This window comes from Lissotriton helveticus, chromosome 12, assembly GCF_964261635.1.
Source record: "Lissotriton helveticus chromosome 12, aLisHel1.1, whole genome shotgun sequence".
NCBI lineage: Eukaryota > Metazoa > Chordata > Amphibia > Caudata > Salamandridae > Lissotriton > Lissotriton helveticus.
Genome location: NC_136073.1, coordinates 600,189,082 through 600,212,220, shown reverse-complemented (window position 1 = coordinate 600,212,220; position 23,139 = coordinate 600,189,082). Strand labels below are relative to the sequence as shown.

The following is a 23,139-nucleotide window of genomic DNA, read 5'->3' as shown; positions in this document are numbered from 1 at the left end:
CTGAAATAATCCAGGTCTGCTAATCGCAAAAACTTAGAGGAGAATTCTACACCAAGTGAAAATGACACTACTGGCTATGCTCACTCTAGAGCATTCTCGTGAATTATCAGAGATGGGTGCTGCTTACATGGTAGCCTCTCTAGCCACTGCCCGATCAAAATAGAACTGGTAAATCAGTGATCAAAGAAAGTGATGTGTTACTGAAGATGTCTATCAAGTAACCTAATATATTCTGCAGTAAATATAGCAACCCTGAATATAGGATGTGACCTGCCAGCACAAGGAAAAACTGTTTGCAAAAGCCTGCCGATCATCAAGTGGCAGCAAAGTTTAGATGGACTTTGTGTGTTTGCCTTTGCTGGTGGTTTATTGTTTTCTGGTTTGTTTATATTTTTATTGGATGGGGGGGTCCTCTCTCCGGTGAGCTTTTTACTTGTGGCCCTTTTGGGAGGTTCCATCCAGTCACATCTGTCTGTGTGATCCCTTCCATGGTCTGTCCCCCTTCTCGGCTCCATAGCATAAGACATATAGCCCCATGGTTCTTTACAATCTGATGGAAGTTTAGGTAGTCAGCTATAATGTCAGAGGCCTTATCAATCCTACCAAGTGGAGGGCCGTGCTCTCCTTATTCGAGCATTCGGAGGAGGATATATTTTTACTTCAAGAAACCCACCTGCTTCACAAAGATAGACAATGTATGCAATCCAGGGGGTTACCCTTGCAGTTCTGGTCTTCAGGGAAGAGTAAGAAGGGTGGGGTGGCCATCCTGTTTTTCAAACGCTTTAGAGGTTCCATAGAGGGCTCAGTGGCAGAGATTAAGGGGCACCTCGTTGCGATGAGGCTACAAATCAGCACCTACAACCTCACAATAGCCTCAATCTATTCCCCAAACGGACATCAGGAGAAGTTCCTGACTGAGGCCCTAGCCGAGGTTCTCCACACGCCTGACTCCTTGGTTGTGGTGGGTGGCAATTTAAATTTGGCCATGGACCGCTCTAACCCGAGGACTGGGGGGGCAGAATCTATGTCAGGGAGTGGTAGGAGGATTGTGGGATCAGGGACGTATGGCGGAGGCACCACCCCAGTGATAGAGACTATACACATTACTCGGAAGCTCATAAGTCTTACTCCTGATTGGACCACTTTCTTGAAACCCTGGCCGCATGGGTATGCACATCTTGGCCGCACCCCAAAAATTATTTTTTACTTGAAGGTTGGGGCTGCTGAATGCCAACTACCCTTTGTCATGTGTGAAAATATGGAAATTGGTGTTCTGTGATCTGTCAGGAAAAGAGATGCTGGAGTCTGCCTTGAAGAATGCAGCTGGCTGACTGCTGAGGAAGAGTGCTAGAGGTACTCTTGCCTGAAGAAGATCATACCTATAAGGAGTGAACTGTGAGGAACTGGAAGAGGAACAACTTGGAGCTGTGTGCTGCTAAACAGAGAAGTATCTGCACCTCAGGCTGTGCGGAGAGGTTTCGAGACCCCAGCATTATTGCTTTGTGTCCAGGAAAGTATCTCCTATAGCTGAGACATGCCCAGGGATACCACAAATGTATTTTGTGGTATCCCTCCCATGAAGACATAGAGCCTGTGATTAATTTGAACTAAGAAAATCGTGATCACATTTGACAGCCTTATCTGAAAGTGCCCTAGGCAGCTTAGCACTAGGTCAGACCACTCTCCAGAATCAGTGGTGGTCTCAGTCTCTATCTCCTGGTCACTGCTGCGACATATGGTGGGCAGGTTGTTTGGGTGACTGGGTTGTGTTTGGGTCCAAGAAAGATTGCCCCAGTGAAAATTCAATGGAACTCAACCAGAGAGCAGAGTGCAAACTCCTCATCGTTGATGGTGGTGCTACCTGTCTTCATCAGGAAGGGGCAGGTGCACCACATGCAGAAGGCTTGGTCTGAGGCAACATCAACTGGGCTGAGGCAGAGCAACTGTGATCTCACTTGTTGGGTTGGTAGGAAACACAACATTCAATAAGGTCTCATGTTCCACTGGCACTCACAGCCTTGGTCTGCCTGAGGAACAACAAAGATAGAAATTTAATGTCAGCCAGGGAGAATTTCATTGGGTACTATCCACGATCCACCTTACCACAGTTACTTGAGGACGAATAGATGGACTTAAAAGAGTACAAATAAGAGTTGTACCCACCACTTATTCAATGAATGCTAATGCCCTAACTTTCATTTTAGAACTATGTTATACCTTTCTCAGAGGAGCGGCATAGATTAGTTCTATGAGTCCAAGCACACAGCGATTATTGCTTTCACAACTTTGTATTATTTGTTTGCTCTCAATTGTATGAACTGTTTAGATTTTTATGTTAGAACTAGGACTTTTCATGTGGACCCACTGCTACTTTACCAGCCACGGCACAAAGGCCAGCACACCACCCAGCCCTACCCCAAACACATCACAGACACCACCTGTACAAAACACCAACTCGCATGTGCCCTTCTCAACCCACGCTTACTATGCAAGCATTCTTTTGAATTATGGGACCTCATCGCCACCCTCACACTGGGCATCCAATATCCACAACAAAACCATACAGTGTACTTGCACCACCGACAACACCACCAATTCCATGGAGCATCTCAATTTCATGCTCCACATGGATGACTATCAGAGGTACCCTCACATTCTGACCCATGGCCCTGCCTCCAGTTTTTTTCCAGTTTCTGCAGCACCATCGCCGAATACATTGCACCCCTCTTCTTTGGCGTCCTAAATTTTCACATCGACGACTCCAATGACAAAAACACTGCACCCCCAAAGTATGAGCAGCTTCAGATTGACCCAGATTGTCCAGCATCCTACACACACTGCTGGACACACACTGGACCCAATTTGTACCTTCAGCAACCGTATCAAATACAGCCATGTCATAGAATTCACATGGACCGCTCACTCCATCATCCACTTCAGCATCTCCAGCCCCCGCACCATCACCCCCAAGATAACCAACACCACCCACTGGAGGTAGAACAAAATCTCTGAGACCCGCTGTGAAAATGCCCTCAACACCTCCAAGCTTACTACCAACACCAACCTCACACAGTGAGTGAAAAACTTTAATGCATGGATCACAAATTCCACAGACAGAATCATTCCTCTCAAGAGTAACATCCAGAGAAAATCCTCCAAAAAGGCCAGATTGTACATCCAAGAAGTCAGGACAGTGAAATGAGACAGCAAACAGTTGGAGAGAAGATGGTTCAAGGACACCTCGGACAGGGCAGCCTTCAAGCCCTCCCTCAACCTCTACCACCATCTGCTGGGGGCAACAAAGGAGACAGCTCTTGCCGCACACATGGAAACCAGCATCAACAACACCAAGGAACCTTTCAACATTATTAAGGAATTCTCTTACCTGTCTGCCAGAAAAACAACATCACACGATCACAGGAGCTGTGCAACAACCTCGACCACTTCTTCATTGACAAGATCGCAACCTTATACAGGAACTTCAAACCCCAACCCACACCTACGGACTTCCTTGACAGATACAACACCACCGTAACTGACACAAACCACACACTGAACATCTGGAATATCCTCTCAACCCATGACACCACCTCCACCCTGAAATCCATCCACTCAGGAGCTCCTACACACCCATGCCTGCACCAAACCTTCAACCTCATAAACCAAAGGTTTAGCCAGTAACTCACCATCTTACTCAATACCTCTATCACTTTCGCAACATTTCCCGACACCTGAAACACACAGATGTCAGACCACTACTCGAAAAACCCTCCGCTGACCCAGCAAACTCAAAAACCTCTGGACAATCTCTGCCATCCCATTCCCAGTGAAGGTACTGGAAAGGATTATCAACAATCAACTCTTGACACACATGCTACTCGACTCCTCCCAATCTGGCTTCCGCAGCAATCACAGCACAATCGCAAGCACTGATGACATACAAACCCTCCTCAACTATGGAGAAACAGCTGCTTTGATCCTCCTCGACCTCTCAGCAGCCTTCTACACCGTATCTCACGACACTCTGATCGAAAGGATCTAACATATCGGCATCTAAGGGGACACGCTCAGATGGATCATCTCCTTCTTCACAAAAAGAACCCAGAGGATCCACCTCTCACCTTTCACCTATGAACAATGTTTGCACCCCATATGTTTTAAAGGAAAGAGCACCCTCTCAGAGGCTATTTGAGATAACCAAGCAGCCATATTAAGATAACAAACATTGTGTTTTATTGAAAAACAAAAATGTGTTTTTCACAAAATTGTTTCGGTTTATTCCTTGATGTGTTTATCACAAATTTGTTTTGGTTTATTGCTTGAATTGCATTACTTCTTTGTTGGTGTAAACAGCATGATTTAATTTAATTTTGTTTTCATTAGCAGATCTATTTTTTCTAAGTTAGTTTAAGAATGATTACTTAAGTCACATGGTTCTCACACTTTAGGATATTTGCACGGAAGGTTTGAAAAGGTTGCACGTGTGGTGTTTACAATGGGGCTTTGGGGGGGGTGGCTGTCCAGTAGGGAGTCTCACACCCTTGTTTTATTTTGCCATGGGTGGAGCCCGGGCCCATTTTTGCTATCTTTGGGCTACATTTGGGCTTCAGGCTTGGGTTTTAGGCCAGATATATTAGGGGCTGTGTTACCATTTTGTAAGCTGACACTGCAGCCAGCAGTTAGGGACAGTTTTCGATCACAGTTTCCAAACGTTGAGATCTACCGTTTAGTTTTATGGTAGTGAGGCAGAGTTTAATCAAGAGTTTCTGGTAAGGTTATATGAGCGTATGGGTCAAAGGTACGGGCCCCAGGCAAACAGGAGGGGGTACTCTGCGGGACAGTTACCTGAAGAACAGTACAGGTCCAGGGGGTATTAGCAGTTGTGCCCGGCCCAATGGGAGACAAGGACGGATAGGGATACTAAACCCTGTCCGCCGGACCTTGCCATTTCATTGTAGGATCAACGGGTGCGAGAGGCACACACCTCGGATGAGCCAGATGCTGCTCCGCAGTACCAAGTGGAAGCGATGGCAGGGTCTTGGAAGGCCAGCCGGACCACGGCCAGGGACTACGGACTCAGTGATAAGTGGAAGTTTGATATGGTCACGTTGGGGTGACAGCCCGCTTGGGCTGATGCGGCCTCTAGCTCCGCGGTGACATGGTCAATGCAGGGACAGCAAGAGGAGGCAGAACGGCAGTGAAAGCTCCCGCCACATGTTGGAGCACAATTTGGAGGAATTTATTCAGCGAATGCGACAGTGTGCAGAGGCACATTTGGGGGAGCAAATAGAGCAAGATGGGGAATATGGGAAGAAATTCCATGGGATTATGAAGAAGATAGCATAGAGGAGGGGGCATTAATAGATGAAAAAAGGATGGGACAAGTAATTTTGTGCCTAGTATGTTGCAGGACACAGAGCAGGAAGCGGTTGTCCCAGCCAAGCCACATGCAACTCAAATCTCTGCAGGACTGGTTAGGCAACGGGATCCAGTGAGGATGACAACCTTGAAGCCTGTTAAGAAAGTGGAGGTATGGCTGGGTAGTTAGTACAAGGTGGAAGGTGTCCACAGGAACTGATGCATGAGGGGAGGACGGGGAGATCAATCTGCGCAAAGGACAATGTGTGCAGGACACAGGGGTAGGTACAGAAGGGCGGAAGACAGAGGGGGAGACAGGGTCTAGTGGAAAGATGAGGAAGGTAGGCGGGAAAGCTCAGAAAGCAGTGACAGAGATGGATGACACAGGAGATAGCAAATCAGATGGAGGAAAAAGCCAAGCGATGGTGGCCAAAGAGAGCAAAGAGGTCTGATTGCCTAAAATCAACTAAACCAATGAAACCAACTAAACGTTTGGGAGCATACATCATGTTAGCCACAAAAGAAAATATTTGGAAGGGGTAATATGTGGATATGTTGAAGCTCCTGCATAGGGAATTGCGGGCCAAAGAGATATCGAAAGAGGACCATAGAAAACTGGACAGCAGCTTTTCTGATTTTCGCGAGTGTATATAGCGAGAAATACCCAGACTGGTGTGTGTCCTTGTTTAAATACATGGACGTGGTTAGGAGGGCACAGTTGACATACGGGGTTATGCATGGTCACACTACTACAAAGAGTTCCGAGCCAGACTAGTTTGGGATCCAGAGGCAAATTGGGAAGGTATTGTATCACCAGATGATGGGGGCAGTCAACTTTGGGAAGACAACGTATACGGCCAGTGGGCTACATTTAGTTTACCGCCCCTTTCAAAATCGCCCCACCAGGGGAGGGGTAGGATACACACCGAAGGAGGTGGGGGGGTCCGGGGGTATGTTGGGATTACAATAAAGGAACCTGTACGCGGGTATATTATAGATTTCATCATGAATGCTCAAAATGCGCAGGAAGGCACCCATTGGTGCAATGCTTCGGGGCAGGATATTCAGGAAGGGGACAGCAAGGGGGGCAAGGTTTCCAACAACAGAATGCTTATAGTGGACAGCAGGGACAACAGGGGGCTGAGAGGCAGGGGAGGAAGAGGGGCGCAGGGTTACATGGGCAAATGCTCATACATCCATTAAGAATGACTGCGTGGATGCCTGGCTGACATTCTACCCACGGGAGCAGGATGCATAGTTACTGAGTAAGGGTTTCATGGAAGCTTTTAAATTGGGGTATGAGGCCCCTCGGACAGCAAGATGGGCAGAGAATCTGAAGTCAGTGGTGGCTCATACATCAGTGGTTTGGGGAAAATTGAAAAAGGAAGTTGAAGCAGGGTGCATGGGGGGCTCATTCGCTGTTAGCCCGATAAAAGATTTGATTATTTCTCCGGTGGTAGTGGTGCCAAAGAAAGAATCAGGCTAATATTGGTTGATTCAGAAATTGTCATGGCCACAGAGAGGGTTAGTGAATGATTTCATATCGAGGACCTGACATTAGTTTCTTATTCATCAGGGGACAAATCGAGGGACCTAGTGGAACACGTTGGCAGGGGTGCCTAGAAGGCAAAATGTGACATTAAGGCTGCCTTCCACCTGATGCCAGTATACCCAGAGGATTTTCAGCTGCTGGGCATCCAAGTGGATGAGAACATCTTTGCGGATAAGGAGTTTATCATGTGTTGTTCAATATCATGTGCCTTGTTCGAGAAGTTTAGTTCCTTCTTGCAATGGGTCTTCCCTTGGAAAACGGGCAAAGAGACGGTGACACACTACTTGACGACTTCTTCCTGGTGGGATGGCCTGGTTCGTTGGGCTGTCGGCAACAGTTGGCATATTTCCAAGAGCTCAATGGGGCACTAGGTGTGCTCCTGGCACCAGAGAAGACGCCGGATCCAAGCACTGTGTTGTCCTTTCTAGGTATTGAGTTGGATTTGGTGGCCATGGAAGTGAGGTTGCTGGCGGATAAGAAAATGCATGTGAGATTGTTTATTGATGACATGTTGGCCAAGACAAAAGGGATGGTGAGGATGGTACAGGTGCTGCTAGGGCATCTGAACTTTGCATGCAGGGCAGTTAGGTCAGAAAGGGCATTTTGCAGGAGATTGAGCAGGTCATTAGCGGGACTCATGTTGCAACACCATCACATGTGACTGTCCGCAGGGACGAAGGAGGATTTACACATGTGAGGCAAGTTCTTAGAAGAATTCAATGGGATTCCCATGTCTGCACCAGAGGAGTGCAAATGGGACGTGCAGATATTTTCCGACGCTGTAAGAGCATGCCGGTTTGGAATGTACTGGCAGGGCAGGTGGTGCCCAGAGGTACGCCCGCAACAATGGAAGAATGGGGGCAGGATTATTGCTTTCTTGGAGATGTTTCCTTTAGTCATAGCGGTCACAGTGTGGATGCAGAGCCTAGCGCATAGAAAGGTCATTTTCGGGGTGGTTAACATGGCAGTGGTGCAGGTGGTCAACAAGCAGTCAGCAAGAGATGAGCAGGTCCTGAAGTTGATGAGAGTATTCATTCTAAGTTGTCTGAAGTGTGATATACAGTTGCGGCCGAAGCACATCCTGGGAGTGGACAATGACATTGCAGATGCTTTGTCTCGTTCGCAGTGGGGGAGGTTCCATGGACTGGCCACGGAGAGGGAGTTTCAGAAGACGCTGGTGCCTGCGGGGATGTGGTCCGTAGGAGACAAAGGATGCTGCAACTGGTGGTAGGGTCATTAGGAGTTTCTACGAGACGGGCATATGGCCAGGATCTGGCAGGCCTTTATAACAGGAGGGGCCAGGAGGAGGACAGGGACTTGGGCCGGAGAGGAGGATGTCATACAGTTCATTATGCCTCTGATAGGGGTTTGGTGAAGTTCACTGTTGCTGCCAAGCTAGCGGGGATAGCACTCATGGACAAGTTGTGGTGGGGATATGCCCCTTCGGCAGGTGAATTAGGAAAGTGTATGCTAGAGGGTTGGGCCAGGCAAGCAGGGAAAGGACAGTGGGCCAGAATGCCGGTGTGAAAAGCATTATTAGGCAGGATGATAGAGGAGCTACCCAGGATATGCATTAGCTTACAGGAAGCAGATTTATTTGCTGCCTTAATGTAATGGCTGTATTTCAGAGCATTCAGAGTGTCAGAGTTGTTGGGGAGGAAATGGATTGCAGGCCTTCATTGAGGGAAGTACACAGAGTGAAGCGGTTATGATCCTCCTCACGCACTCGAGGACGGACCAAAGGGGTGTGCAGAAGTCAGTATTACTAGAGGCCAATGAAGAGGCTTTGATATGTCCCGTTTGATGGGGGTACGTATTACAAACATGGACATGTGTCTTTTCAGGTGCAGTAGCAGGGCCAGAGTCGGAGGCGCTAGCCATTTGCATAGTCGGGCATTCATTCGTCAAGTTGGCAGAGAGACACTAGCTTCAAAAAGGGAAAGGTGTTAACTTAGGATTGGAACCTGCCTTGTTTAAAATAAGTTGGCATGGGAAAGGGTTTTGCGCTGGCACAAGCTCAATCCCAGTTTGAATAAATTGATGCCCGAATGTTCTAATAATTAATTTCAGGGAGAATGATTTAGTGGTTTACAAGGGTTTGGCCCTACTAAAGCAAATGAAAAGGGACTTGAGGAAGATTAGGCAGCAGTGGTTGTGATGCTTTGTCATTTGGACTGAATTCATCCCTGGAAGACAATCAAGGGTGCCACCATTGATAAAGCCCGGAGGAAGATAAACAGGGACATGAGGGTCTTTTGTGGTGAGTCAGGTTTCGGTAGAGTGGAGCAACCAGAACTAAGATATAATGCAGTGTACTTTTTCAGGGTTGCTGGTGTTCATTTGTCTCACTACGGGATGGAGATTCACCTGATATACAAATAAAGGAAGTTTTAGACAAAGCCCTTTACAAACGAAGATACCCAAGAATAGCCTGATGAATAGGTGATGGGAGGGGGGGGGGGGGGTGGTCAGAAAAGTTATAGGGACTGTTTCTGAGTGGCGTCTGGTAGCTAGTTCTGTACAGTTTTCCTGTTCACTTTATGGTTGGGAACAGGTTGCTCCAGCAGATAATAAGGGTAGGATAGGAGATACTTAGGGGCTCATTAGCATCACTGTTTTCCCGCATCCTCCGGGCCGGCGGAAGCCACCGCCGGCCCGGAGGATGCAGGAAAACCGCCGCGGTGCCTCCAAAGACCCACCACCAAATTAGGATGGCTGCTGGGTCTTGGTTTATGTCCGGCGCTTTTCCGCCGCGGTCGGCTTACAACCGCGGCGGAAAAGCTCTTATATGGTGGCGGTGTCTCTCAGACACCGCCAGCCATATTAGGATTGCGTATCTGATATGCTTTTCCACGGCGGGTTCTCCGCCGTGGAAAAGCATACAGATGAGCACTTTGGGGGCCAGTTGCAGGCCCACAGGGTGAAGGGGGGGTGGGGGTTGCACATATGGTACCCCCCTGCATTTACATGCAGACAGCAGCAGGCACCGCGCGGTGCCTGCAGCTTTCTGCATGTAAATGCAATGCGTGCTTTTTTACCATTGCGGCGGGCGCAGCTTGAAGCCGCAACCGCCGCAATGTTAAAAATAGAGGATGTGACCGCCAGGGTGGCGGTCACATCCTAATTGCAGAGGAGGGAATGCCGCAGCCCATGCGGACGTTCCCTCCTCCTCAAAGGTCGCGGACGGACTCAAGTCCGTCCGCGATCCTAATGGGCTCCTGAGTTAGGGGGATATTTAGACAGGTTGAGAAGATGTTACAGGATTTAAAGGGTCACCAGTTATTGACTGAGTTGGGGTTGTTAAATAGTTGCAAAGAAAGGAGAAGTGTGGGGAAACTTTAGGGGTGGGGGTGGAGGATATGTAGATGAAAGATTTCTAGCGGGGTTTAGTCTTGTGAGGCATAGGACAAGGTTATGTTTTTTGTAAGATGCCCCTGTTTTCAATAAAGTGTCCTTTTTCACACATCTTGAGATTTGATTGTGGTCCATTCTGGGCGTGTGGCCCAATGGGGCTTTGGGGAGGCTCGCACCCCCAGGGTTTTTGGGCCGTTGGTGCAGCCTGCAACAAATTGGGCTCTCTATGGGCTGCACTTGGGCTATGTGCTTGGGTATTTTAGCTGGAAATTTTAGAGGCTGTATTACCATTTTGTAAGGTGACATGGCAGCCGGCAGTTAGGGACAGTTTCCAATCCCCTCCTACCGACCCTTTAGAAGGTAAGATGGGGAGGTTATTTTGGTTATTATGGGATGGATGGCCGAATTTGTTGAGTACAGGTGCATCAGGGGAGTGAAAATGCATTGTAATTGGTTGTCACTTGAAGCAGGTTCATGGCGCCTGGGAGCTAGTTCTGTGCAATTTTACAGTTCACTTTATAGTTGGGAACAAGTTACTCCAGGAGCAGGTAATAAGAGTAGGATAGGAGATACTTAGTTACGTAGATCTTTTGACAGGTGGAGAAGAGGTTACAGGGTTTAAAGGGACAATCGTTATTGACTGAATTGGGGTTGCTAAATAGTTGCAAAGACAGGAGAAGGGAGTGGAAACCTTAGGGGTGATCGAGGGAGATATGTAGATGAAGCATGTATAGAGAGGTTTAGTTTTGGGAGGCAAAGGCCAAGGTTATGTTTTTTGTAAGATGCACCTGTTTTCAATAAAGCAGCCTTTTTCACACAGCTTGAGAGTTGACTGTGGTCCGTTCTGCGCTTGTGGCCCAAAGGTTATTCTTTCAATGCGTTACAGGCATGTACTATTTAACAAGCGGCTCCACTGAAGGTTGTAAGGCTGAGTCAGAGATGACTAAAAACAACATTCATAGAATTCTTGAGCTGGGTGTTTGGGTTAGGTTTTTTTATAAATAATGTTTGATTTTAACACAGGGTTTATTCACTTTTTGTTTCATTCACTTTTTGGTGCTTTATTTATTTTGCGGTGTAAAGGCACATATTCATATATGAACAGCCTGGGTAATTTTTCACTAATTTTCAATTTTAAGTAATTGATAATAGGCACACATATTTTGATAAAATATATGTTTGAGTACAATATGCATAACATTTTACATTCATTTTGAAGAGTTTAACAATTTACACATGGTTCCTGATGGGTTGTTCTAAATTTCCAGTTACCCCTGACGAAGGGCCTGTAGCCCAAAATGCATTGGGTGGACTTTAAATCTGGTTACTCAATTGAAATGTGATACACGGAGCTGTTGGACAAAGCCCAGACGGGCATTCTTGGAGCATTGAAAGGTTTTAAATCACATTCTCTCTGTCTGAACTTTAAATTGAACACAGATAAAAATAGGTGAAAAGGATTACTTATAAGATTACTGGATTTTTTACTGTGACGATTGATTGTCTGTATGCAGTGCAGCTTTAAACTGGTGCATGCCGATGCCCCAGGTACTCTTTGTAATTGAATTTGTGACTCCTGAAAATCTCATTGTACCCTGTAACCGTTATAGTCAATGAATTAATCGGGGTAGGAGTAACAAGTGAAGTAGGCCTGCTGCAGTCTTAGTTCATGAATACATATGGTCTCAGCTGTCAGTAAACATTTAAATCCTCTTGTAGAATGTTCTTGCTGACCACTAATTACTGTTGGTCTCTTGCTAGGTGAGAGGTGTATTCCACTAAAGCTGGTCATTGCTGACTGCTAGCATTAATAGACTCACCCACCCTGGCTCCATGATATGTGGTAACCCTCCCTGGTATTACCTTGTGAGCTCTGAATATGCTAAGAGAAGCTCTTTGCTTCAGTAAGGATGATTTTGGGCAGGTGTAATAGCAAGTGATTTTTTTTTCATCAGGTGTTACTGTCAGCTGCAGCTACAGCTACTCAATGATAGATTTAACGAGTGAAGATGTCCCTATAATGAATGAGGCCTCTTCTTCTGTCAGCAGGATCTCTATTCCCTGTCAAGTAGATAGTAACCGCAGGATGTATTTTCTGTGGAATATTTACTTTATCAGCCACAATTTAGTAACATTCAGGTACTGGTTCTTATCTCATGTTTCTTTTGTATCTGTTACACTTAAAAAGCCCTAAGGGATAAGGGGACTTGATTCTATGGAAGATTTATAAGTACACATGGGTCTTCCAAACACATTAGTATGTCACTCAAATTTGAAATTTGTAGCAACCAGTGAACTGGCCAGTATAGGGTCTAACTGGTTCATATCACTCCTTTCTAAAGGCACACCTGGCTAGGTTTTGCTAATTCCCAGAGCTGTAGGAATATGTGTGCGTTACTGCAGGTAAGGGACAGCACACAGTCATCTCATACCCGTCCCCGAGGACCATACACATTAGAAGAAAGCCCATTTGTGAGCACACCTAACAGAGTAGTTGGAGGAACCATGATGTGCCTACCCCAATTGTGTCTACTCAATTCATTATACAAGCAATAGATAATTAATATAATGGGTTTTTATTAAATCCTATCCTCTAGTATTATCTAAGTATTACAACAGTCATCTCAACAAGATCAGTACTAACAATGTCACAATAAATTTGGGATAAAAGAATAAAAATACTAAATATTATATTTTGTTAGTGAATTCAAGCCTACCATTGTTGTCAGATCAGCAAAGCTATGTAAAACCACCTGCACTCCTTTTTACGACCTAAGAATGGCCTCTACCTCATCAGATAGGATGTCCTTTGAACAAGTACTGCTCCCAGTACTCTAGAAAGCCTTTCTCCCTCTCCTTAGGAGAGAAAGGGTTATATTGTACTTTCGCCTGGTTATGGCTGTTTCCTATTTGAACGGCAAGAACACCCATTGTTTGGTGAGTGAGCCTGGCAACCTGTTGTTGGGTGAAGCACTTTCTTTTCAGTTTAATATAGGGCACACTTGACCCAAAGGTATCAGAGCTCCTCACATGAACACCAGTTGCATTACAGAGGGACACATTCATTTTTAAGGCACAGGGAGATTAAGTGAATAAATGTTGCACTATCATATTGTTATGACAATTTTCACACAATCAAATCTCCTTAGGCCTTCAAGACTTGTACCCCAAGAGTCAGTTAGTAACCGCCTTTGGTGAGGCATTATACCATATGACATGAGTTTTCATGTATCAAGTAAAGACGAAGTAATAAGGGGCATCATGAGGAAATAAATCCCTCCAGAGATTGCAGTATTAAGCCTGCCATAAAAAGCACCAAACCCTCATCCTGCTTATCTGATCCCATCCCTCCCACTTTTGCTAAACAACAAGCAAATTCTCTCTCACAAGGACATTTTGAGACATACAGTGGCAGGGGTTTGTTTTCTAATTATCTCGTCTCTGACCTGTGACAGAGAAGTCATGTGACCCTGAGGTATATATCTTCCTTCTTAGAATGAGTCAGGAGTAGAAAAAATAATTTGGGGTAAAGTTCTCATGCAAGTTAGGGGCTTGTGCGCAGATCCACTTTTTTTAGTTTTGTCCTTTATTTATTTCTTTAAGAAAGATGTATGTTTAAACAGTAAGATTCTTTTTGTCCATTGAACACCCCAAATTACGATGATCGTTGAGAATAGCCAAAGAAGATTCCTAAATGTGATCAACATGGAATTTATTTTTATAGTGGTTTGTGTAAATGCGGTTTCCTAGATTCTTAATGGCTGGTATAAGCGTTTTCGTAAACAAGGGACAAAGTAGGAGGCCTGGCCAGAGTTTGTGGAGTGACCAAAAAACTCTCCATGGAGTTCCGCAAGCGATGGAGTGAGGTAAGTTGCACTGCTGATTTTTAGCTCAAAAGTGTGCATCCTTCTGCCATTTGAGATGTTCTACTCGAGTTGCAGCTTCCTCAATGCAAGTGGCAGGTTTCTCAACATGAGCAGTAATGACCTACCGCGACCCCTTGCAATGAGAAATCTCGCCTGGAGATAGTCTGGCATTGGATTTTCCTAGCTCGCTCTTGCTAACTCAATATTGGCAAGCCATGAGAGAGGAAAGAATCTGCTGCACACCAATATGCTGAGTTTTTAGAAGCTCTGCGGTCCATGCGGAGTGCAGAGTTAGAAAAAGTCCACAAACTCCTCAAGGGTAGCAGAGTTTACCGCCCAGGCCTACAAATTAGTCTAATGAACAGAATTACTTTTTTCATATTGCTTCCCTTGCACAGATCTGAGCCAAGCAAACTAATAGACAAAGACCAGTGGGTCTCTGTGTTTCAAACTTTTGAATGTAATTGAAGAAGCATGTTCCATCCAAATCCTAAATTCTGTATAGAAAAACATTGCTGGGAGTGATTTTTCAAGAGTGACGCATTGTGATGCAACATGCCCCACACCTTCTTAGTTTTGAAACTCTGTCTTGAAGGATTATGCCAGTCATGTAGCCAAGAATGTATGAGAGTCATCATTAAAGACAAGAGTGATTTAATTTTTAAAACATTTTTGTTTACTGCCAAGGGCCCTTAAATTAAATTAAATTACATAAAATAATGTACAATGTTCACATTCCGAGAGTTTGCACAAGAGCATTTGCAATACAAACATGTTAAACAGTAAGATTTACATTACAAATAGTAAGCAATGTAAAATTCACCATGGCTGTACAGTGACTATTGAACAACTGCTTAATATTGCTCGTTATTATGAACTAACATTTCATGGATGATATTGGTGAATGATTTCATGTAGGAGCACCAGACCAGGGGGAAGTAGTGCTTCGTTATCATTCAAAGTGATCCTCAGCCATACTCCTGAGATGCGGTTGTCGTCCTTCGCCAAATCAAAAAGTCAAATCTTCATGTTTCTCTACGGCTGGTGTAGCTTTACTGTTCAATGACTTCTAATGGGTCTCTGGATGTCCTCTGGTGGGATATTGTGTTTCAGCAATGAATGTTTATGAGAAAGGGAGATGGTTAGGGATCCTCAATACATTTTGTCAGTGGTATCAGTCGCAGTGGTCGAATCAAAGGCCAAAGGAATGGTAAGTAGGTTGAAACCTGAAAGTTGAAAAAGTACAAGGTCAGATAGGTCAAGGAGGCAATTGCCCATCCTCACAGTCCAGCAAGCAATGGAGGCACCAGGAGCTCATAAAATATATTTTGCTCTGTGTTTAACTTTGGCTTGCAAAGAATTTGAATAACATTCACCAAGGTGACGGGGGAGTCAGCACTGAAGAGATTGTGACTCTTCAAATACGACAAGAGGTAAGGCAGTTTATGAAAATGTGCTGCCATACAATATTGTACTCCAGCAGGTGCCTCTTGTCTTCTCCAGTGTCACACCCTGTTGTTTTGGAATCATACAGATTATTTTTACCAATGTGAAACAGGCCTGATAAATGTCAGTCCTAGGGGTCGATTACGATCTCGGTCGAAACGGAAGCTTTCCGACCGAGATGGTTGGTTTCACTATTGACCCCCTAAATACAATTTCAGTTGTCGGAAATGAAACTGGCCAGTCATTCCAGTTGGCTTCCAACAGGCTCAAGGAGCCAGTCGGCCTGTCGGAGTCTGGCCCGTAATTCATAGGGATGCATTTTTATACCGTCCATGTTATGATTAGGGTTCCCTGATTTCCGCTTTGTCTGATTTTTACAGAAAAACACAGACAGAAAACACTGTCTGTATTTATTTTTGAAAGTGGAAAAATACAGATAATTTAGCTTCTTTTGAGTGATTCATCATGCTGAGATTAATCACTTCCAGGCCAGTAGCTGTACATAATGACAGCAAGGGGAGCTACAAAACTCAATGATATGTCTTTAAATTACTGCATATCTCAAGATGTATGTGTGTTGTTACACTATTTCTTTAATGTGAGTTTATTATGTTTATATTTTTTACTGTGTAATGTGCTAAAACCTGACAGGCATTTAAGTATGAGTCCACATTTATCTGTTAAATAAATGCAGAAAGACACGAGTTATCACCTCATCTATTTAAACAACACAAATTAAATATGGATAAATACCAATAAGCTGGCCAAAAAAGAAATATGGACAAATACAGACGGAAATGTTCAAATAATAAATACCATAAAACCGTGAGACCTAATTATGATGCACGGTTTCCGGGGCAGACTTTCCATGCCGGCTTCCGATATGCAAAGCCTGTTGGAAAGTGTGCTTGGGGGCCTCTAGCAGGGCCCCTTCTGTTGCGGCCTCCGGTTGGGGTCCAATGGGGCACGTTGATCCCAGCACTGTGTGGCAGGCACCTTGAGGTGCCTGCCACGTGGTGCAGGGAGGAACACAGTCTCCCATTTCTCTATGGGAGCTTGTGCTACAGCTGATTTATAGCCACAACACATGCTCCCATAGGGAAAAGTAAGTATGTGACCGCACCATGTGTGGTTGCATCATAATTAGGCGGTCGTGCCTGCCAACTAGAGGTCAGTCGGTCCATGTTTCCATGACAGTGTTGGGCGGACTCAAGGGGGCAGATAACGATGCTTACTCACGGGCCCCCCCTTTGCACCTGTACCACATTTGCAGAATTATTTTGCTCTTCTGTGCAATCACAAAGCATCCATAGAGGAATTACAGCCACGCTCTTGGTGGCTCTATTCTCGCATGATGCATCTCTGAATTGGTAAAGTAGTTCTCTTCTAAAAGGTTTTACATCCAATCTTCCCCAAAATAGAGGTGTTTCTTTTATGATGATGAGTGCTTTGGACAACCCTACCCCGAAATCTCTCCTCCTCCAGCACCAATGGGATGTGATCGCTCAGTCTCGCTAGTTCCATTGTTGGTTACATATTTCCCTAGGCTCTTGAAAACCTATGTATTTCGTTCCTTTTCAACCCTCATAACTGTAATGTAATTTAAAACAGTAACCAAAGGCCTTATATTATAAGTGCTCTGGAATTATGAGACTAAGAAGGGCCGATTGTACTCTTGAACGTCTAGTACAAGAATATCGTGACACAGTAATACTGTGGACAAAATATCGAGGGACAAAATATTAAAGGGTAAATGCACAAAGGGACATATACATTTGCCATTCTTAACTCCAAATAAATAAAGATATATGTATATGTATTTTGGTACACATATGTTGAATTAGGTACAGAAAATCTTTACATACTTACCTTTTGATATTTTGTCTCTTGATTTTTTTATCAATGATATTAGTGTCCCACAATATTGTTATTCATGAGACACAAAGGAAGGCCAAATTATGGAACACAGTGCAAATTATGCAGCATAATGTAGTACATTCTGTGACAATACTATTTTGCTGTTTTATCAAATATTAATGCTGTTCTCGCAAAATGTTTTGCCTCTCTAGTACCAGTATAACACATGGGTGATTAATTCAGGTGAGTAGTTAACATTTGCCACAGAGCAACACCATGTGCAATTTTTGATTCTTCTAAACTAGCAAAACATTTATTTGTAAAAAAACTGTAAACTATGTAGCATAGGGTGGATTGTTTGGCAAGTATAGTAAACCCATTATTGTATGGAAGAAGTGCCTGGAGACCCTCACGGGTGACAAGCAGCTCTCTACAAATCCACCCTACATTTACATTACATTCCAGTGACCCCCATCGATAAGTGATGGTTTGTTGTGTGATCCTTTTAGTCTGATAGTACTCACACTCTCACTCACATTGACAGGAAAAAAGCATCAAAATCTTACCTCACCCTACTTAGAAAGTATGAACTCGCACAACCTGAGAGTGCTTTTCATCATTTTGATCATGTCCTCAAGCTGGCAGATAGAGAGAATGGAAACAAGAAGGCTATTTAGACATGACAACATGTATAACAGTTGACTTATTTTTCTCAAAAAACTCAAATTGTGGGCATTGCCAGTAAATGGTTGACCCCAAGGAATAGGAGATTTTTTCTCCATTGATTAAAGCCAAGGCCAGCCAAATTCTTTGTCTAGTCTAGAAGTGAGGATAGAAAAAGCTAAATTTGCTCCTATTGTGAAAGGGAATTTTTAGCCCATAGATTCTTGCTCGCCCACAAATTGGATCAACCCCAGTGTATTTTGTTTCGCAGAAGAGGTTAGTCTAGAGTCAGAAGGGTAATTGTTTTAAATAATCTTTTTTCAACAGGAGATAAATTCCACCTCTGTACATTTACACTGTGCACTAAAACCAGCTTTGAAGTTAAGAAATCAGCTCTAGCTCTCTAAGGGTACCAGTGGATGAGAGACGGATTGAGTTGCTACACCATTCACTCCTTGTTAATAACGTAAAGAATTCCTTGTGTTTCTGAGAATGGAGTATAGTTTCCATGGGAAGATATTCGTGTGATATCATGTGGATGTACTTTGTTTGTGAAGATGGTATGGAAGAAACAGAATTTGAGAGAGAAGGCACATGAACATGATGGTATTGTATTTTAAAGAAAACTCACATGTTTCTCCGGTGAAAATTTGGGGATGTGGAAGTCATCCCTGTATTCTGGTGGTGGTAGTTCTTCAAGCAGATTGTCTGGATCCTGAAAATATAATAAAAAAGATCAGCATTATCAAGACCGTTGTAAACAAATGTAGACTGTCATGAGTCTTGAAGATGAAAGTCATGAAAGGCTGCACACCTCAAGCAAATAAAAAACATATGTACAAGAAACAGCATACTATGTTCACTCCTATTTTGGCATTTCACATCCTTAGCACCTTGTACTCACCTAAAAGCAGAACATATGTGTGAGTGAAATATTGCTTATGTGAGTAATGGATCAAAGATGCAGTAACAGTGAATAATAGTGATTTGGCAGTGTATACGTGTGCTGCTACCATAAGTGCTCACTCTGCTCTTTACCTAAGAAATCTTGTATGGCGCTTTCTAAACAATACAGTTTCTACCTTATCTGATAAATACCATCCTGGCTCCCAAAGGGCTCGCCTACCATTGACAGATCACTCACCTCCACTACATTGTAAAGAAATAAAGAAAGAAATTATTGGAGGACGTGTCCAAGCAGCCGAAGATGGTAGCCGCATTTTGAGCGAGCTACATGCCAGCTCCTAGAACCTTGCTGAATCCGAACCTTAGGTGACCTATTTTCAGTTGCAGGCACCAGTGCAGTGGCCCTATAATCACCCCCTTTGGCCCACCCAAACCTATCCAGGGAGCCCTGGATGAGAGAGCCAATTTCTGCAATCGACGGCCTGGTTGTGCATACGGCCTACCTGTAGATGGGCCTGCCAGAGGCAAACACCACCTGGAGCTGTGAACCCACAGTGGCAAACCCTCTCAGCATCGACTCCTGGAGCGTGAGAGGGAGAGAAGACAGGCGTGTGGCTGAGGTGTGGCACATTGCTGCTTTCACTTCCAGGTGGTAGCCCGTAACAATGTAACGGGCACCTTAGAGTGGAGGAGATGGACTGGTCACCACACGTGGCTAGGACTGAAACTGCAGCCTGGTTGAGCCAACTATGGGGCAACCTTTTCTTGAATGCAAACATCCATGTGGTGCCCGCTACACTTGTCCTCTTTGGCCAACCTAAGCCCATGTAGGGAGTCGGGTATGAGAGAAACTTATTAGGCAAATAACACTCTCACTGCAGCGACTTACCTCTACCTCTGCATTGACTCTTGACTCGCAAGGGAGAGGATGCAACCACATGGGAGCGGAGTGGTAGGGACCACCTTTCATTTTAAGCACCCCCATGGGCTTGTGACAGCCCAGCTGATTTGGTGGCCCAGAGAAGAAAAGAGGGGGTGGGCAACATGAGAGAAATTCCCCACAGAATACTTCAGAACCTGCATCATGGATTGTGAGATATCCTCCTCCTTCATTCTGGAAAGGGCGCACCGGGCACTGGCCCTAACCACAGCCAGGGAGACCGCCTAGAGGCATTACCATCAGTATACTGTACCTTATGGACAGACTATATCCTGCGGCAGGCACAACAACGTCCATTGCACCAACTCTATGGTTAAGCTCTTCCCCGATTACGCAGGTAAAGTGCAGCCCCTTCTTACATCTTTCTTAGAGGTTAAGTGAAAAGTTAGGGCTAAGGACATTCAATATATGCTGATGTACCCTGCCAAACTGAAAGTAATGTATCAGTGGAGAACCATTTTGTTTAAGAGTCCAGAAGAGCTCTGGGACTGAGCGGCGGAGAGGAAATAACTGCCCATATCAACTAAGGAGCCAATAACAATTTGGGAGGCCGAAGGGGGTCAACCATCCTACTCTAGGAGGAAACTCAGCAGACTGATAGGAGGCCAACTGTGGTCAAAACTGGAAGACAGACATACGGCATCCTCCTCAGAGAGCTCTGCTGGTTATCATGGGGGAGGGGACGCTACCAGTGGATGATGAGATGTTATTCAGTGGTATAGAGTTTGGTCCCTTTCCTTCCTTGTAGAGCTACAAGTTTATTCTCATTTGCTGACAAAGGAGAGACACATTGCATCTGTAAAGAGGGGCTGTCTTGGGGCAAATCACTCCTTGCTACACAAGACTATGGTGATTACTTTATTTTGATAGAGTACTATGTTGTATTGTATGTTGTTCCTATTCAGGTTGCTTGTTTTTGGGGCGACAGATGCTTCCTCTTTAGAAGTGTTGATTAGAGGGTTGTTTGGGGAAAAGTTGGGTACTTTAGGGTTGAGCTAGGTCACAATACTAGGTCTCATGCAAGACACATTGCACAGGATCTATTCAAACGGGCTCTTTTTAGGCTCTATTTATTTACAGCACTATTAGAAAGTAGACATTGCACATACTGCTTTTTGTGCATGACAGCCCGTCTCTAATATACGTCTGGGGTGGGTGACAGCTACACTTTGTGCATTCAAGCAAGACCGCCACAACACATAAAGGATAGATGGATCTGAATACCCATCTAACTATATCTGCATTATGATGGCCTTTCTTGGGCGGGGTGGAAGGGAGGGTCTAACACGTCACTTGAATAGGCAGTGTCCTGTCCTCACAAAAAGGACAGATTATCCCTGATGGACAGGACTGAGTTGAAAGGAGAACCTATGCACTTCAGAGGGCTGCTTTGAAGTCACACCCTCACATCAAAGGCACTTTTGGGTATAAGTACTGGGTCTTTGACCCCCACCCCGAAAATCAGACACTTCTGAACTGAATCTATCAGAAGGACTGTTGTGGTGCTGAAATGACTCATTTTTAGACTGCAAGCTTGAAAGGCCTGCTTCTATCTTCCGTTGCCCTGCTGTCTGCTGCTCTCGGACTCTGCTGAAGGAGAGCTTTACTCTGCCTTACCGCCAAGGGATCTCCAGGTGCTTGTGGCTTGCCTCCTGTTGCTTGAGAATCAGGGACATCAAAGTCCTTACCCCTGCTCCTGTGCCTGAACTTACTGGAAGTGGTCCGGTTAGAGGCTACAAGCAGGTATCGAACGGGTGCCAGGCGTTGCGGGCAGTGTGCCATTTTCGCCTCCAACCCCCTCACAAGACCTATGGGGAGTGGATCTTTTATTTTTCAAACTATACAGGTTCCTCTGATTATGAGGTAATTTTCCCACAACTTGTTGGTTTGTTCATTTTGCACCTTTTTTTACACTGATTTTTAACTTTCACGTCCTCTAGTCAGGGTGGGCCTTAGCGTGCCCATACCGCCGAGGTACACTCCCCATGGTCCTGATGAATGCCCAGTAAATCACACATCAAGGGCAGAAACATGTTGACCCCACTTTAAGTGGAAATAGCCAAACAATTAACTTGGTAGTTTCCTAAACACATTGCTTTTAATTTGTCAGATTGGCCACAGAATAAAGGTTTTATGTGAGACACAATCTGGACATTTTTAAACCCTTTTCACATTTACATAATCTTCACAACTAACCAGCTCCACAGTAATCCTGGCGTTGTAGCACACCGGGGAGGCATTCGGCTACACCCTGTGGGCCCGATGATGAAGCATGCCACCAACCAGGGTGGTGAGTGAGGGCTTCCTATACAAATCTAATAAGACTTGCATACTCATCTTCTCTCCTTTTGTGCTTCTATACATTTATTGATTTACACTCTTTCGTTGTTTTAAGCTTACTGAAAGTGGACCAGATACTTGCAACATGGAATTTGGCGCATCTCCTGTCTGTGTGTAATAGAACCGGCGATCAACACTGTTGCTGGAGTTGTCACATCACATTTGAACCAGCATTTTGCCTCTAGAGATTAATGCATCGGACAGCGCATCTCCGCCACTGCAGCATGGTGAGATCGAGGCATCCCCTCGACTGTGTGGCAGAATCTGGTGAGGCACATCACTCAACACCTCTCGACTCAAGCACCCATCTTCCGAACTGACACATCGCCATCACTACGTGGAACAGATCGACCCATCTCACTGTTTGTGACCAGGAAAGGTACTTTGATCACTTGGTCCTGCATGGGTCCTGTAGCTGGCCTGCCCTTCCACGCGGTCAGCCTGAACGTTGACTTTGACCCGGTCCAGCACGATGTAAAGTAACTTATTTAATGCTACTTGCTTCTAAGCCCTTCACTGCATGTATTTATTTAACATTTAATATCTCAACTTCTATACATTGGATTTTGTAATGTTGGTCTTGTTTTGTTTATAATAGTGTTAGTATTTCTAAACCTGTATGGAGTCATTTTGTGGGGTATTCTTTCTGTTGCTGTGTGTTGCCTCTTTATATAAGCCTCACTGCTCTGTGGCAAGCTACCAGAGGGTGAACACAGGTTATCTTTTAGTGTGGATACCCTCACTAGGATTACCGCTTCTGCTTGGACAGGCTGCATTCTTTTGCCAACCAGAAACCCAATTTCTAACACATGAGTCTCATAGGAAAGCTGGGACAGGAATATGACCCAGTTGACACG

General features: G+C 44.8%; 1 protein-coding gene across 1 annotated transcript in view; it reads right to left on the bottom strand.

Annotated features, from left to right (window-relative positions):
* Nucleotides 1–14,786: 14,786 nt before the first annotated feature.
* The window catches only part of LOC144798691 (maestro heat-like repeat-containing protein family member 1), a 63,364-nt gene continuing 55,011 nt past the window's right edge, over nucleotides 14,787–23,139 (bottom strand). The window contains exons 16-18 of the mRNA XM_078669689.1: nucleotides 18,728–18,811; nucleotides 18,000–18,071; nucleotides 14,787–15,356 (exon numbers count right to left, since the gene is read on the bottom strand). Of these exons, the coding sequence (XP_078525815.1) occupies nucleotides 18,006–18,071; nucleotides 18,728–18,811 (150 nt within the window). The 3' untranslated portion in view covers nucleotides 14,787–15,356; nucleotides 18,000–18,005. The remainder of the gene's footprint in view (nucleotides 15,357–17,999; nucleotides 18,072–18,727; nucleotides 18,812–23,139) is intronic.